The 17591-nt window shown below is 49.6% G+C and overlaps 1 protein-coding gene across 6 annotated transcripts in view; it reads left to right on the plus strand.

Moving 5' to 3' along the window:
* The window catches only part of FSTL4 (follistatin like 4), a 558936-nt gene that overhangs the window by 350240 nt on the left and 191105 nt on the right, over window positions 1-17591 (plus strand). For all 6 annotated transcript variants that reach the window (XM_041764231.1, XM_041764228.1, XM_041764229.1 and 3 more), the window contains one exon: window positions 3518-3766. In XM_041764231.1, coding sequence (XP_041620165.1) covers window positions 3518-3766 — 249 coding nt within the window. The remainder of the gene's footprint in view (window positions 1-3517; window positions 3767-17591) is intronic.

The raw sequence follows: 17591 nt of genomic DNA on the forward strand, positions 1-17591 counted from the left end.
AGTAGAAAACTAGCGTGTTTCCCCTCACATGCCGCTCGGCACCATCCCCAAGAGGGAAGTGTTCACTGATGTACTTTGTACCAGGGAACCAGTTATGGAGACTTGAGTCAGTTTGGAAACAAAATCACTGAATTTTCAGTGCTGCATGTTATGGTCAGTGATGAGAAAACAGGCCCCCTGCAACAGAGGAATGAATGAAGAAGGACCACCTCCTCCATCTGATCCCTCAGTGCGATGCCACGGGCTCAGCTCCCACTGTCGCTAAGCTGCGCCACTTCACCTTCACTAGAAGGTAATGGCAGCCCAGGTCTGTGAGTTCAAATCAAGAATCCCAATCTGAGTCACAGAGGGGATCTCTTGCACCAACTGGTACAAATGGACTTTTTCTCTGGTGCTGTAACTTTCATGTAACAATTCCCATTTCTGACTGTGTTCAGTAAATTTAATTAGTGTCGAAAAGGCACTTATTTGGTAAGATGATCGGTTTCTAACCTGGGTAAATGACTTTCTTTATGACTATAAATTAAGCATATTATATCTTTTTCATGCATCATGGTCATCTTCATAAATACTGTAGGCAGTTGCTGACGGTCTCACTTGGTTACCTTTCCCATTACTGTTTTATCATCGTCCTGCTAGGACTGGGGAATTCATTCTGTTTTAATAACAAGGAGGAAGTGGTGACAAGGGCCCTGTTTAGCAAGGAACCCACTGCTTGGTCCGTGTCTCTGTGCCTGGGGACGGGGTTCTGGCTCACTCCTGTGCAGAGTGCTCTCAGCTCATCCCTGCCCTGCTGGCCACAGGCTGAGAAAAGCAAATGCACGGCTGTTCGGCTACTTTTGTCTTAATTGCAAGTAATTAGGAATCAAATATTTGCCAACAGACCATTTCTATGTCAGAGAAAACCTGAGTGTTCTTGACAACTTCTGTGAGCACAGATTGGCCCGAGTGTTTTCTTAGCACTGACTGCTCAGAGCACAGCCTGTATATGAGGGGGCCTCCATAACGTCTGTGAGTTACTCAGACACGGGTATTGGAGGCACGGTTGTCCAGTGGTGGTCTTCAGAGGCACTCACTGAAATGGGGACTTGCTGTTATTTGAGGGGAGAAGGGGTTAGATGGAGAGGGTTATGCCCCCACCCTCCACTCTGCTCGCAAAGCTGCGAGCTGGCTTTGCTTGAACTGCCCAGGCTGGTCCACTGGAGTCCTCTCCCACTCCAGATTCCAGTCTCCTTTACCTCACAAGGCCCACCTCCATGGATCTTTGTCTCCCTTTTGTGTCTCTATCCTTCCAGCTTCCCTCCTGCCCCCACGCCCAGAGGAAGCAAGAGGAGATGTACCCCTCAAAAGGTCCCCCTATGGGGACACGGGGCTCCCACTACCTTCCCTGTCTCAGCCTCTTAACTGATGTTTGAGCAGTGGCACCAAATCAGAGTTGAAGAGGTCAGCTTTTAAAACGACTGTGTTTCCTAAAGCCTGAGTGTCCAGGGCTATGTGAGGCCCAAACTCTAGGGCCTCTCTCATCCAGACAGTGGGGCAGACATTCTCAGGAAGGGAATTCAGAGGAGGGGTGCTCAGACTTGAGCTGCCAGTGAGCACTTGGAGCTGAGTTAGCTGGAAAATGAGCACAGTCTGGGCAGCGTAGCCAGGGCATATACCCTGAAACAGGAACTGAGAGGCCAGAGACTCAGAAACTTTGGCTCTGCTTCTTCAAACTGCAGCGATGAGTGGGTGCCCTTGCCATCATACAAGAAGTTTATTAAAACAGTGATACAACGGCAATGCTTTGTGTTCTGGCCGTCTTGGGAAAGAAACAAAGGCTGGTATTTTTAGAGCTGTATTAGTTTCTTCCAGTAGCCGCCAGCACTTTCCAGGGTAACCCATTTGCAGCTACCCAGGAGAGTCATGCTAATCAAACACACTCTGTGGCACAGCAGCTATCAACACCATGGGTGGAGGGGCTCCAGCCCACGGCCTCCCACTGCCAAGAGCCCTCGGCTCCCCTCCGCCTGTCAACCTTGACAGGAAGATGTGCGCTGGAGCTGATGAATGCCGCCAAACCTCCGCTGTGACATGTGAGCATCAGCCAAGTGGATAAAGGAGATTCACATGCCTGCTTAGGATCTGCACTTTTACACTGCTCAGACATATTTTGACCTTCTAGTTTATTATGATTCAAGAAAAAGTCAATATTTCTTAGCTTGCCAAGGCTGGAAGAATTTAAATGAATTATTGAATCAAGCAGTTAATCTATCGATAACTGATTTTTTTCCTTTCAAATCTAGAATGATGAAAAGCAGGCTTAACCAAAAACAAGAAAAAGAAGGTTGTTTTTTCCCCCTCAGACATTTTAATCCCATTGAGATCAGACCTGGGGCTGAAGGTTCAGTGTTGACCACCCAGGTCATTCCATCTCGCTGAGTATTTTGAAGAAGATAAAATTAAAACTCGAAAGCAAAGACTCTTGTGGCCATAAAACCCGAATTCATGTTTTAATTAATTTGTATTTTGATAACCCTTTCTTATTCTCAACTTGTGTTTGCTGCCATTAATGCTGCATGGTTATCTCGTTTTCTGGACTGCTCTGGTAGAGTGGAATGTTGTTTTGGGGTGCTTGTTTGGCCTTTTGTGTATGTGGGCCCTTCTAGCAATAAGACGTTCTCTCGCATACCCGGCCTGCTAAGGTATGTGAGCTCTGGGCACCACTGCTTCACACAATTGTGCACATGTGTTGGGTGCGGGGGTACCCAGCAACGTGGCAGCAGCCATTCCCAGGGTCTCAGCCTTCCCACCATGGCTGTAGCTTCCTGCTTTGTGCTAGAAAGGGCTGGGCAGTAGATAGAGAAAGGCTACTGGTCCCACAGTCCCACCGTGGGTGGTGTGTATCCTGGAGAACCACATTATCCCCAGAGAAAAAGGTCAAGCTCAAGCCTCCCTGCTGTAGTTGCCCCCATCCTGAGCACTTAGAGTACCACTTTCTCCTTTCATACCCCACACTGACTCCCTAGACTCTGCAATGGCTCCTTATGGCCAAACGTATCTGAACAAACTTCCTCAGCTTGGTGTTCTCTGTCTCCTGGAATCATACTTGGTATCCTTACCCTCCCCACCCCACCCCTGTACAAAACTCCTCCTCCCATCAGGTCTGTCCCTCCAGTGCGGTTATGGGAGCCATGGCTCAAGCCTCTGCCTTTGGCAAGCCATCCTCCTCTCATTCAGCAGGGTCCTTTGGCACTTTACTACCTCCATGTGGTCCCCTGTTTATGCTTCCCTCCCAGGATGGACAGGGGTTGTGCCTGAGATATTTGGTGTGAGCCAGCCATAAAACCTGAACCCTGTACAGCAGGGTGCTGCTTTTGGCACCCCTGGCCACCTCCTGTCATTAGGACAGAGACTCTTTTGGGTACCCTAAGCCCCCAAGGCCTTGGCTGTGTCAGCAAATGGAACCACAAAGGAAGCCTTTGACCCCTACCACTGAATGCTTATAGCTTACCCTCTGTGTTTGTGTGTTTGGCAGGACTTTCTGGCCATGATGGGCTGCCAGCCTCCTGTGGGAAGAAGTTCTGCAGCCGTGGAAGCAGGTGCATGCTCAGCAGAGAGACCGGGGAGCCCGAATGCCGGTGCCTGGAGGCATGCAGGCCCAGCTACATGCCCGTGTGTGGCTCTGATGGGAGATTTTATGAGAACCACTGCGAGCTCCACCGTGCAGCTTGCCTGCTGGAGAAGAAGATCCTCATTGTCCACAGCAAGGACTGTTTCCTTAAAGGTAGGAGGATGCCTCCTTGCCTCAATGCTTTTGGGTTTGGGGATCGATCTTCTAATGCCCTTTTGAGAAACGGTCTGGGAGCTGAGTCTACAGGTTGAATGTGTAAAGGCAGTAGAGGAAGAGGAAGGCTTGGAGCCTTAGCCAAATGGTAACAGCAGCATTTCAATGATTTGTGTGTATCCACCTTCAGAGACCCCCCTGCCTTTAGAGGGGGGCCCCTTGGAGGGCAAAATCAAGGCAGATCTTTGGGGTAGGACAAGGAGGGGAAGTGAAGGGTTGGGATGGAACCCACCAAGTACCTGCAGCAGTGATGGAAAGGAGCATCAGAGACACTTGGACCTGGGCTTCCAGAGTGGAGGGCTCCACCCTCATGTACAGGCTGTGGAAGTGAGGGTACAAGAGGGATGAGTCCAGGAGCAGGCAAGACTCTAGTAGGTCGAATTTTTCCGGTGATGGGAATAGTCTTGGACACGTTTGTGGCCATTCTATGATGTTCACAACGACGTGCTTCAGAAATCAAGAGGCACATTGTGGAAATGAGGCCAGGAAAAAAGCCCCTGGTCTAAAAGCCCTGCCCAGCCCCCTGCCTGCTGATCCCCCCACCCTCATGAGTGCTAAAACACTTGACCAGTTGCTCCAGCTTTATTGGCCGTGTTGAATTTTATAGACTGATGTTCCGTTCTCTGGTTTCCAATATCCCCCAAATTATATTTTTCTAAAGGTTTTTCTTTCTGCCTCAGAGTGTGCCCAGCCTCCCTCACCATCGGTTATTCAAACAGCATTTCTCATTTCATGCAAGGGAAAAACAACCACCATGAAAACCGCCTCAGTGAGGGATGATGTGGAGGGAGCTGGGGAGGCCGGGGGGCCGCCGGTGCGAGCAGGTTGGGGTTCCGTTCTGCTTCATGCCGATTGAACATATCCACCAAATCCTTCTGATCCATTGAGGCTTTGTACAGATTTTGCAAATGCCCACCCTGCGCTGGCAGTCCCTATAGGCTCCTGGTGGGAACTTGGGCTGCAGCCTGGCACTGTGACGACCTGGCTGTGTGACTTGGGGCACATCACTCCACTTCTCTGGACCACTTCCTTTGCTGTGAAATGGGGCTCTTGGCAGTATCACCTGCTCTGTGGAGGAAAGTAAATGAGAGGCTACACAGAAACAGAAACTCCTCAGCACATGCCGGGCACATCACAAGTGTTGTGTATTCATGACGCCTGTCATCTTTTAATCCAGTGTGGCCTTGGACCTAGAGCACAGGGAGGCACAGGTCATGCCCCCAGGGAATGCAGAGGCAGGACCAAGGGCCCCAGCCAACGGGTGTGGGGCCCACCTGGCTTGCTGGTTGGTGGAGTCAGGGAGGAAGGTCCTGAGGGTCAGGTCCTAACACTGTTCTTGAGACGCCCACCTGGAACCAGGGCTCCCCTTTCTGCATACCTAGCTCCGTGGGTCTGGATGGCAAGGAGGAGCCTTCACTGCCTCCTGCTCAGATCAGCTCCAGCCACAGGCCACAGGAAGGCCAGCCCAGCTCTGTTCCGGCAATGCCACAGGAAGTGCCAGCAAACAGTGAAGCCCTGTCCACTGACCACAGGGGCTTGGCAGCAATGGAGGGTAGGTGAGCCCTAGGGAGGGGGCTTTGGGTGAGCACTTCCCCACCTTCACCAGAGCAGGAGCAAGCAGTAACGGAGGACTGGAGAGGGAGGTCTTAGAAGAAAGGTGGGGGTGAAGGGCAATATCCTACAACCCTGCCCCAAGATAACAGTAGAGTATTTAATGCCATCCACAGCTCCACTGATGACAATTTGTCTTTTTTGTCCCTAGTTTCAGGAAGTTATTGATAGAGGAAACTGAAAAATACCTTCTTTTTTCTTGCAAAAAGTAATTCCAAATTCATCCATGTTCCATTCTCTTTTCCTACCAGACTTTACAAAGAGAAGTTCTGACTTCATTCTTGGGTTTCATCTTTGCCCCAGAAGTCACTATTAGGGCACTCCTTTGTGGGGCCAGAGTGTGGAGAGAAGCGGGGGGACACGGTGTTAGATTCAAGGGGCCACAGTTCAGACCACCCCCTCTGTGCCTGTGCCCTTGGCGGGGTTGGGAGGCAGGCTCCCCTGAGCACTGTGTGAGGACCACAGTCCTCTTGCTCTGCAAGGGAGGAGAGGCAATATTCCAATCCCCAGTTTCAAGAAAACTTCTGGTATCACATTGCGGTTGCTATGGCAATGGAATTCCTCGTGAATGCAGAGTGAAATATAACATCATTTAGGGATTATTAGCATGTGAAAAAAGCAAAACTGAACTCAAAAGCATTGCTTCAGCTCGTATTTGCAGCTTTTGGTACCAGCTCCCCTGACATCCCAAGCAGGGTGTCTCTTGCCAAAAATCAGGGGGACAGAGGGAAGTAGGATGTCGTATCTCTTTCTGCTCGTGGCCAAATTAAAGTCACATTTGTTCTCAGCACCAAATACCACCAGAGAAGACTGAGATAGTGGGTGGAATTCTCTGTAACTTTAACTTCTTATAGACTTAGTGTTTTAAAAGTTACCTCACGACATGGTATTCCTATCTGTGTACGAGTTTGGCACTTTTAAGATTGTTTTTCTGTCTCGGTTTTGAATTCACACCGTATCTCCTGTACTGTTTGAGAAGACAAGCTTGCTTCCAGCCATCACTCACTACACCAGGATTGTATTATCCCAGATGATACAGTGTCATAGTTGGGCAGTTTTCCAAACAAACCATGAAATGATGGAAGAAAGAAGGCTGTTAGGGCTATAGTTCTGAGATTCCTCATCCTGCATGTGTTTTTAGGAGCACTTTGGTGCTTCAGAGGAGAGTTTGCAGGCTCATGAAATCAGAGGAAATAATTTCCATTTTTAACCCCCAAAAAAGAAACATACTATGGGCTCACTAACAAATCCCTTTTTTAAGTGTTACTCCACCAGGTAATAAAAACCCAGCCTTTTGCTGCAAGGCAGAACAGAGATAGGTCCTGCTGCTCCAGAGACTTGTTTTGTTGTTGTTGTTGTTGTTGTTACTTTGAATGTTATTGCTTTAGGAACTTAAATTAGGTCTCCCACTTCCAGGGCATCTCCATACTTCTGCAAGTCTTTCCTGCCCTGCCAGAGAGAGCTACACACATTCCCAGCTAGGGGCCCTGCCTTTCTTTTCAGTCTGGTAAAACAGGACTCTATAGCCAGGCAGGGTGCTGAGGCCTAAGTGAGCATCTCAAGCAGGAGCTGATGTCACAGGGAGGCCCAGGTTGAGGGGTGCAGTGTGGCACAGGCCCAAAGGTACAGCTTGAGGTGAGTCATGGGGCATATCACACCTCCTTGGAAAGGACACGTAAGCTCTCTGTGCCTCTCTTACCCCGTCTGTAAAACGTGAGTGAGAGCGGTGCCTGCCTCACAGCGTGCGTGCTGTGGGTATGAAGTGAGCAGTGGCTGGCACGTAGCGAGCTCTCTTGCTAAGCAGCGTCAGCAGCACTCAGGAAGAGCACAATGCCATTGCAAACATCAGGACACAACTGAAAGGCAGATACAAGAGACTTTAAGATTCCTGCCCGTGGGCAACACTCTGTATGAGCTAAGAACTCGAGATGTGAACGAGGATAGACAAGATCTCTGGTTCCCCATATTTATTTAATATATGGCTAGAATTTGATCTCCAAATGATCAAACTAAATTCACCTTCTCCACCTGCCTTGTTGTTTTAGAAAGAGATGTAACAAGTCATTTAAGTTTACCTCGCAAGTTAGTAGAGTTGCAAAAGGAGATCTAATAGCCCCTGATTCTGGATCTAGAGGAAGTTTCTAGAATTCATGAAGGGCTCTTAGGAGCTGCCAGTCGAGCCTTAGGGGGGGATTCATCTGCTTGAAGATAAAAAGGGGCATGCGCGTCTAGGGAGAAGACAGTGAGGTGCATCTCTCAGGGTGAGTGCAGGTCCTTAGGGAGGCAGGCAGGGGGTTCCTGCAAACTCAGAAAGGAGCAAGGGCCTAACATCCAGATCCTGGGGAGTGTGGGCCTGCCCTGGGTACATGCAGGCACGGGGAGAGGCCTGCATGCCAGGCTGGGCAGTTTGCACCCAAGCTGACTGTGTGTCCAATGAGCCAGTCTAACTTTCCCATGGGGCCCAGAGAGGGCTGGTACCTAGTCCAGGTTACACGGGCTCTGCCCCTGCAGCCTGCCCTTGAGAAGCACCCACAGCTCTGGGACACTGTCCCAGCAAGGCATGTTCACAACAGATGCAGCTGCTTTCTCCTTTTCCCTTGGAGACCTCCTGGTGCAGAGGTAGTGGGCTCAGGAGCCTTGGTGGGTGAGAAAGGCCTGGCTGCCACTTGGCTGGAGCCTGCCCTCCAGGTTCACCAGAAGGCCAGTTGGGAGCTGCTTTGGGAGAGCTGGCTCCCAAAGTGATGGGGCCTCTGGACATCCCAACACTGGGCTACTCTGTCCCCAGTGAGGAAGGAATCGGAACTCGGGATAGCTCAGAGGCTGCTGGAACAGCCCAAGGACAGAGCCCATAAGACCAAGCTGAAGGCCCTTCCACCAGGCCTGGCTTTTTGCCACTGGCCTCCACTTCCTCTCCAAAACCCCTTTCCTGTTTCCAGTATCTTCAGACTGCCTTCTACTCCTGGCCCCACACACATTCTGTCCAGAGGCCACTGCTGCTCCTCCAGCCGTGCAGAACAGTTCACTCCCTGCCCTTCCTACCCTTTGCTGTAAACTCCCCAGAGGAGGGCATGGCCATTCTCTACCAAGCCACCCAGCCTCACAGGAGTCATTGAATGTCCCTGGGTGCCAAAGCTGTGCTGGACCTGAGGACACCCATATGAGCAGGAGCCTAGGCCTGACCTCATGGAATTGACAGCCAAAAGAAAGATCCACCTCCAGTCCCAAGCACTCCCCCTCTCTGGGCTAGCATGTGGGGGCCATGCTAGCCAGAGACACCCCCAAGACCTCAAGGGCCAGCGGGGATATTCATGGACTGTCCCCTATTTCAGAGTCTTCCGCATAGACTCTGCCCTCACCAGTGCAAGCCACTGGGGATAACTGACCTGCAGGTCCCCCAGCAGCCCCCCAGGGCAGCAGTCCTTGGAGCTCACTCATCCCCTTCCTAGAATCTGCTTCCATCATCAAGAAACATGGCTTCAAACAAACGGGTGTGTTCTTCTGGTATCGCCCCTAGGTTTTATGCAAGAAAACGTCTTGGTGTGTGCACCTCACAAATGTGCAAGAATGTTATCCTTGCAGCCTGTGTGGTGTGCTTCACAGAACGGCCGTACTTTAGAAGAATTAATTACATTCCACTAATTAAAAATTGCTAATAAGTTACTGAGCTGAGCAAGCCTCACACCGCCTTGATTTCGCTTATGTAAACAAGCTGCAGCCTCTGAGGCCCACACATGGTTTCCTGCCCTGTCCTGGCACCCCCTTTTTATGTGGGTGTCTCCTCCTGGCCCCGTACCCCACTAGAGGCCTCCCCTGCTCTCCCACTGACCCACAGCACCACCCCATGCTGGGTGCCTCCACTGGCCTGGCTCCTCCACACTCTGGCCTCTGGGGTCCCCGCTGGCTCCCATCCCTGTGAAGATCAACATATCGCAGATGCTACATCCAGGTGGCACTTTACAGGCCTGCTCTTACTGTACCCGCCCCACAGCCTGCAGTCTTCGAGCAGCCCCCACTCTTGCTCCTGTGATTGGCCCCAGGCTCCTCCTTCCCCACTAGCTTTCTACACGTTCTCTCCAGGCCCCCCTCAGCCCTCCTCTCCTTCCTTTGCACCCCCCTCACCATCCCTGCCATGCCTCATGTGCAAATAAGGCCCAGCTGTACCTTCACCCCGGCCTCCTCCACACCAAGCTCACTTCCTTATAATTTCTTAACCTGGCCCCCTCTTCTCATATGCCTCCATCCCATCATCACCATTCACCTGCATGACGTCTGTGACCCCCTCACTGTTCTCCCAGCTCCTGGCCAGATACTTCTTCAAACCCACCTTCTCTATGGCCTGAAGAGCAAACTTTTTGAGAGGTTACTCTGACCCTGGCACTCCCCTGGCCTAACGTTTCCATCCATTCATTCAGCAAACATACACTTGCTGTGAGTCAAGTCTCTTCCAGGCACTGGGGATACAGCAGTACACAAAATGGACATGATTCCAGCCCTGAAGGCATGTGCGGTCTCTTGTTATAAATAAGACACAAAGTGTTGTAGGCGATGGCGAGCGCCATGGAGGAGAATACAGCAGGCAGAGGGGTTAGCGAGAGTTTCTAGTAGGAGAAGAGGCATTTGAGCCATTACCTGAAAGAGGTTGGGAGGTTGGGGAGTGAGCTGTTTGAATATCTGGGAGGAAGGAGTAGCAGGTGCAAAGACCCTGAGGTGAGAGCTCACCCAGCAAGTTTGGGGATCAAGAAGGTGGCCAGGGCAGCTGAAGCAGAATGAGGAAGGCAAGAGAGGTCTGAGGGGCCTTGATGGCCACTGGAAGCCTGAGCTGTTAACCACTGTTCTATGTTGCCTTTCTAATTAACCTGCCATGCCCACCAATGGATGGCCTTGAGGGCACAAACCCATCACCCTCACTGTAGGAAGCTGTGTGGGGTGTGCTATGGCCAGAAAAGATGACCTGTTCAGGGGCTGCCAAACATTTCCAGTGTCCTTCTCTCCCTGAGTTAAACCTGCAGGGCCAGGGGATTTCCTATGAGCCCCAGGCCAACCAAGGTGCCATCAGAATTTCTTCTACAAGTAGTGGCCTCCTTCTTTTATAAATTCTTGTCAGCTTGCTGATCTTCCTGCGATACCAGGTATACTTATGAGCGAGGAAATATGATTTATCTTTCTAGCCCTAGCAGTTGGAAATGCTCCATTCATTTTTTGGATGAATGCACAAATTTATGATTATGTGTTAAATAGGACATGCAATCCCTTAGAGGTCCCCGAGTAAATGGGAAGCTCTAGGTAGAGGTCCTCTGCCATCTGCACTAAAGGGTCCCAGCAAAGGAGGGGGTGGATCCAAGACATGTTGGATCCTCTGTGTTGGTCATCAAGGTGTTTCAGGAACACAAGGAAAGAAGGGACAGAAGGAGGCAGAGGAGGGGGTGACATGGAGCCTCCTGTTGGCTAAGCCTCTCTACACAGGCTGTTTGAGGGGGGCCCTGCATGGAAAGAAGGGGTGCCATTGGCTCTGGCTGCTTAGAACCATGCCATGGAGCTCATGGACAATGCTTGGGAGGCTTTGGCTGATGATCAGAAACAAATGTTTAATTACTAGAGCGAGAAGAAGTTGATTTGGGACTTCCTTAAGGTTCTCCCCTATTGCGCCTTCAATTAAGATCAAGGCCGCGTGCAGCAGCCGCTAAATGACACTGCATATTGAGTCTCTGTGCTCAAGCAGTTTATCTAATTATCTGTGTGACAAACTCAGCAGCTGTCAGCCCAGCCACAACTCAAATATGTTGACTCTGGGCCCCCGCCTGCAAGTGTCTTCTGCTTCCTAACAGGCTGAGGGAATGGCTTTCCAAGCTCTTCAATACACATGGAATCCTTTTCAGGTTCCTCTCTCGTCTGATGATGGAAGTTCCTGGGGCCAGTGGCAGGGAGGACGGTGCAGAGGCCTGGGGCTCCGCCTCTCCTGGGCTCTCTACCCTCCCTGCCTTAAGTTCACCCTCTCTGTTTGCTCTTTTGAACAGGGAAGCATTGGCCTGATATAGGCCTTTTTTTTTTTTCCTCCAAAGAGAAGGAGGAGCACTTACCATTACATCATGTTAACTGAAATAAATAAAGGGAGTTGGGTGGCAGATGCACACAGCGGCCCAGGGAGTAGTGGGTGACTGCTGTTCTTCATCAGTAGGGAGCGTCAGCACGGGTGAACATCCCAGAGCAGGCTCACCAAGCGCCCACACTGAACAATCCAACACTTAGCCTGGGACGTTGAGTCCTCGACCAGGAGAGCTAAGGGACAGAGCTTCGGAAGCCTGCCACCCAGCCCCCTGCAGCATCCTGGGGCCTGGGGAAGCCCGCCCTTCACTGGGTGCTGTGGCTAGAACACTCATGAAGGATGCTGATGAGGGGAGAGGCAGCTTCACAGTGACCTCAGAGTTTGGGGACCTTGTCCTGGCAAGTCCTGTCCTCTGCCTTTCTTCTTGTGTTCACTTCTGCCTCGATGCATTTTGATCGCTCATTAATGAAAGTAATTGGAGTGAAACTACTTTGGAGAAGCTCCTCTAAATGAAACTAGTGAAATTGCTTTCCTGCCAGGAAATTAAAATCACCAGACACAATGAACTCTGCCCACTTACTATAAGCAAGGGGTCTGAGTGGTGCATTTCTCTTTGTAGCTGAAGGAGGAACACATCCAGGGACCTGGCGGGCACATCTATTGGCTTGCCTTCCTTAGGGAACTTCTGTTTCCTCTTCTCTTGCTTGTCTTTTAGTCCATCCCTACCAGTTTTTATTGTAAGGGTGTGACCTGCAGGCCTGGTCCCCAGAGGTCCTGCAGGTGCCTCTGTGAGGTCAGGCCTTGCCCCACTGATTCTGCTGATTTGAGCTGTCTGATGTTTCCACCCACACCTCATTGTCTCTCTTCCTCCCTCCTCCCTCTTCCCACTCAACATATTGTGTGGCTCACCAATTAATTTATATTTACATTGAAATAAAACAAACCCAAGGTCTTTTTTGTGGGGTTTTGCAGAGAGCTTCATTTTTCCCTAGCGCTATGTAGGCCCATGACATAGCTGAGATTTTTAAATTCTCCCCATTCAACCCTATCCAGTGGTTTCAGGAACCCTAGATGAGAGGTGCATGATGGAGGGTGTGATGTGTCTGGTAGCCTGATCTTTCCTGATGGGGAGTGGTGGTCAGGAAAAGGGGCTTGAGGAAGAGGTATGTGCAAAGCTGTAGAAGGAATACCCCAGAGTGAAGAGAAGGTCTGGAAGGGGCCATCTGGGGGCACTCGGGGGCTCAGTCGGTTGAGTGTCTGCCTTTGGCTCAGGTCATGATCCCAGGGTCCTGGGATTGAGTTGTGCATTGGGATCCCTGCTCAGCATGAGTCTGCTTCTCCCTCTCCATCTGCCAATCCCCTAGTTGTGCTCTTTGGCTCTCTCTAGCTCTCTGTCAAATAAATAAATAAAATCTTCTTTAAAAAAAAAAAAAGGAAGGCACCACCCAGGGACAGCAGGTAGCAGTGGGCACAGTAGCAGGAAAGATCAGCAACATGTCGTCTCAGTTATGTACAGAGTGAGTTTGTTAGTTCTACTTTCCACCCAAAAGTCTAGACTTTGAAGGGAGTCTCTCAACTGTTTAACCACAAGTGCTGGTTACAGGGAAGCTATAACCCCCCCTACACACACACACACACACACACACACACACACAAGTGGTGGTAGTTTGTGGCAGTGACCACAAACGATCTGAACAGTCTTGCCAGGGCTGAGGCAAAAATGAATGGAGGTGAAGCAGACAGACCTGCCTAAACTAGAACTAAAGAGAAGTTGGCTTCTGTCACACAGGAGAGGAATAGCTCACTCGGGATGCAGAGAGAGGGGAATATGATTACAAAAAAGCAGAAGCCCAGTAGATAGCTACTGTGTTCTGCTCTTGAATCAAGAAAACATGAACCCTGAAATGAGATGAAAAATGGGATCATGAATTGAGTAAACCACAGCCAAAAATGAAATGGAAGCTAGAGGAGGTAAGGCAAGACTAGATGGGACCTGGACTACTGTAGCAGAAGTGCCTTCTGCGTCTCAAGCAGGGAAGGACAAGATTAACAATGCAGAAATCAAACAACCATTCCCCTCACAGGGAGAACAAACTTGAAAACCTCTCCCAGAATATACAGAAAAAGGAAATGAAAAGGTAAAGAATAATAATAATAATGTGAGAGAAGATGATAGGTATATAGGACAAGGATAAAAGTCTAGCTCTTGGTCATCGGTCATCTTAAAGACCCCAGAGCAAATCAAAGGGACACAGTAAGTGAAGAAAGATTGTTTTTTAAATTGCCCTGAGCTGAAAGATTCTTAAAATAAGTCCAAACGTAACTGCTAAAATTTCAGGATTTCAAAAAATTTTTCAAATATATTTGAAGTGATTGGGCAGAGAGAAAAACCTGGTCTTCTATAAAGGAAAAAAGAAAACCCACTGGTCTTAGGCTTTTCTGCAACATTAAGAAGCCAAAAAGCAATGAAGAACATCTGTAGAGTTTTGAAGTGATAATTCTACACTCCTCAAATGATGATCCCTGTGTGGAAACAACAGAAAGGATTCTCTGATGGGCAGGGGCTTGGATAACCTACCCCCCATGTATTCGTGGCTGGAAAAAAAAAAGTACTGAAAGAAGAACCCCCAGCAATCTAGGGGCAGATCAAATTTGGGAAAGAGGAAGGTCATGGTACTCATAGCCTAGAGGTGAGCAAGGGACTCCTTCCCCAAAAAGTTGTCTAAATGACCATTTTTAAACATCGTTAACCAAATGGCCAAGAGTAAATGAAGAAGTTAAATGCAGCTCATTTCTTTGACTCCCTTGTGGGGATTTCGACAGATCCTGCATAATTTCCTGACTTAGTGTGTTAGAAAGTGTGCATCAGTTCAAGTAGGCAATTTTCCATTAACCTCATCCTTCTTCCCAGAATGAAGCCAGTGCTAGCCCCCAGGCAAGTGTCTTGGGTTGTTCCCAGCCACAGTGGGAGGCTCCTGCTCTTGCTGAGAAGCTCAGAGGCCATAGGTGGGATCAGTCCTTGACGGGTGATCTATAAGTTTGGGACTCCCTGTGCCTTCATCATGGTGGCTTGAGTGTGCTCCCTCTTCCAGGAAGCTTGCCTGGGCAGTAACTAAAGTAGAAGAATACTCTAGCATATTATAGGCTGTTCTCCTGGAGCACCAATGCCACTCCCAATGGCACATGTCAGTGCACTAGTGATGTGGCCCAGACTGTTGATTCTAATGTTCTAATGGAAGTATGTGGTTGACTCACATGCAAAGAGTGAGAGCTGAGGCATGTTGCCAAGAAATCAAAAGGTGTGGCCTCTTGGGAGATGGAGGTAGAGATTAGACCCTTAAGACAGCCAGAGCCAACATGGATGTAGCCATGCATGGTAGAAACAGAGTAACCATTGGGTTGGGGTCACCATGATGATGGCCACCATTCATGGAGCTTCTGTCAGGTTCCTAGCCTATACCAGATGCTTTATGGCCAGTAACTCCTATAATTCATCCAGTTGGCATTTTACCTACGGGCAGAGAGGCCAAACAGCCTGCCCAGTTACTGAGTTGCTCAGTGAGAACTGGGACCTGGCTTCCCAACAGGCAGAAGGGCCTCTCCTGGGGACTGAGGGGTCCACGTGAACCTGCCAGAAGGCACAGGACTTGAACTACACGGTGCAGAGGAAGGCAGCTGCAGGTGGAAGTACTTAATGCAGCCTCACCACCCCCGCACCTTCCTGCCTCCCCGCCTCAGACTGGCCACGTGCAGCCTCTCAATGACACATGCCAGAAAAGGTCTTCCCCTGAAAGGAAGTGGGTGGAATGTCACTTTTCCATGGACATGATTGTCACAGCCAGTCATTTTAATGAAGTGCATCCCATTCACACACGTCCAGTCTTTAAACCCATGGTGACCAGCACCATGTTCACGTGTGACATGACCCCCACTGTGGGCACGTTGCAGACAGAGGGCCTGCTCCCTGCCAGGGGACAGGCAGGGACAGGCGGCTTCCTTAGCACATGAAGGGAGACTGCCACTCTTCCTGGGCCTGTCTCTACACCTCAGCCTCTCCTCCTCCTCACCCGGGGCCCCTGCTCCGGCTCCCTGCCATATTATAGCAGCTTGAAGGCCTAATTTACATGCCAGGCTTGTCTCCATAAACACTCTTAACAATTTTAAAGGAATAAACATTCCATTTTAAAAAGTCCTGTGGATCTCAGGGCAAACTGTGGTGGGTATCAGGAAGACCTAATGAAGAGAGGGATCTCTTTCTAAAAGGCAGCCAAAGCCCACTGCTGGGAGATGTGGATTCTCCCCCGTGAGGAATGCCAGCAGGAGCGCACACACTGATTCAGAGAAACAGCAGGAAACAGATGCACTCTTGAACTTGCCCCTCTGGAAGGCTGGGGAAGAAATAGCCCCAAGCAGAGGCACCTCCAGGCTTCCCTCGGGTACAGTCCCATGAGGACTCAGTTGGCTCCGATTATAATTCAATATTTGCAGTGTTTGTTGTGATTTTATACATCTCATGCTTTTTCAGAGACCAGAGATGGGATGGGAATGGAGGGCAGGTTAACGACTCATGAAGAGCCCACACTACATGCCAGGCCCAGTGCTAGGTACTGTAGACGCTTTCTGAAACCACTCAGGATCAGGACTGTTATTGTCCTGACATGGCGGAGGCGGACCCCAAGTCAGAGAGATTTGATGACTTGCCCAAGACCAAGCAGGGGAGAGCTGTCACTCAAACTCATGCCTGTCTTATCTAAAATGTGCTCTTTTCTCCTCTTGCTCTTGCTATATCTCTTAAACGTATGACGATTTTTATAATTAATAAAAGCCAAGCCTTGGAATAATTTTGAAAGTACTCTGTGATCGTTGTTCACCAACCTGACAGATTGTGTCCATGTTCGTATTTCTGTTTCAAAGGCAATTTTTTGGCACATGCAGCTGCTTGTCACCTTGCTGACAAGTGGCTGTTGGCCACTCTTGCCTCAACAAACAAATAGTGATGTTTTCTTCAAAACCTTTGTTCTTTTGTGGTCTTTACTCCTTCCACTATGCCATGCCTACTGTTTATGTAATGATTTTTATAAATCAAAAATGTGGGGCACCTGGGTGGCTCAGTGGTTGAGCATCTGCCTTTTTTTTTTTTTTTTTTTAAAGATTTTACTTATTCTTTTTTTTTTTTTTTTTTTTTATTTATTTATTTATGATAGTCACAGAGAGAGAGAGAGAGGCAGAGGCACAGGCGGAGGGAGAAGCAGGCTCCATGCACCGGGAGCCTGATGTGGGATTCGATCCCGGGTCTCCAGGATCGCGCCCTGGGCCAAAGGCAGGCGCCAAACCGCTGCGCCACCCAGGGATCCCTGAGCATCTGCCTTTGGCTCAGGTTGTGATCCTGGGGTCCTGGGATTGAGTCCTGCATCAGGCTCCCCACAGGGAGCCTGCTTCTTTCTCCCTCTGTCTGTGTCTTTGCCTCTCTCTGTGCATCTCTCGTGAATAAATAAATAAATATCTTTTTAAAAAAATGCAAGAGACCTTGCAGTGAGCAACACCCAGTCTGTCCTTGGTCAGGGTTGGCTGGAAACTATAGGTGGCTCACCTGAGAGGAGCCTGTGAACAGATGGGCTTAGGGGTGACCCACTCACCAGATTGGGTTCTGAGGGTCCAGAAGCCAACGAGACAGCCCAAGCTGGCAGCTCTGGAGAAGGGGCTCAGATTGGTGTGATCGGAGAAAGGGCCTCCTAGGCAACATCATGCAGGAACCTGTGAACAACACCAAAATGTGCCTTGAACTTCACTCTACTTGTTTGTTCATATTCCTAGGACAAGTAGAGTCGTGATCCTGTCCTCAACATTTTGTGGGTCAAGGTTATATTTCAGGTTTTGTTGGAAAAGCCTGGGATTTATATATTTGGCTGTTCATGACTTGGCAAATTTTAACAACCAAGTCTTTCATTGATTGGAGAAATAATCCTGAGCACCTACTGTGTGCCAAGCTTGGTTAAGGAGCTGGGACTCAAGAAGAGTGTGATGTGGTCCCTGCCCTTGGGGAGTTCATAATGGAGAAACATGTAAACTGGGGTGATGAGTTTGTTATGGAAAGAACATAGGAGGCCTCCT

This window comes from Vulpes lagopus, chromosome 7 (assembly GCF_018345385.1).
Source record: "Vulpes lagopus strain Blue_001 chromosome 7, ASM1834538v1, whole genome shotgun sequence".
Taxonomy (NCBI): domain Eukaryota; kingdom Metazoa; phylum Chordata; class Mammalia; order Carnivora; family Canidae; genus Vulpes; species Vulpes lagopus.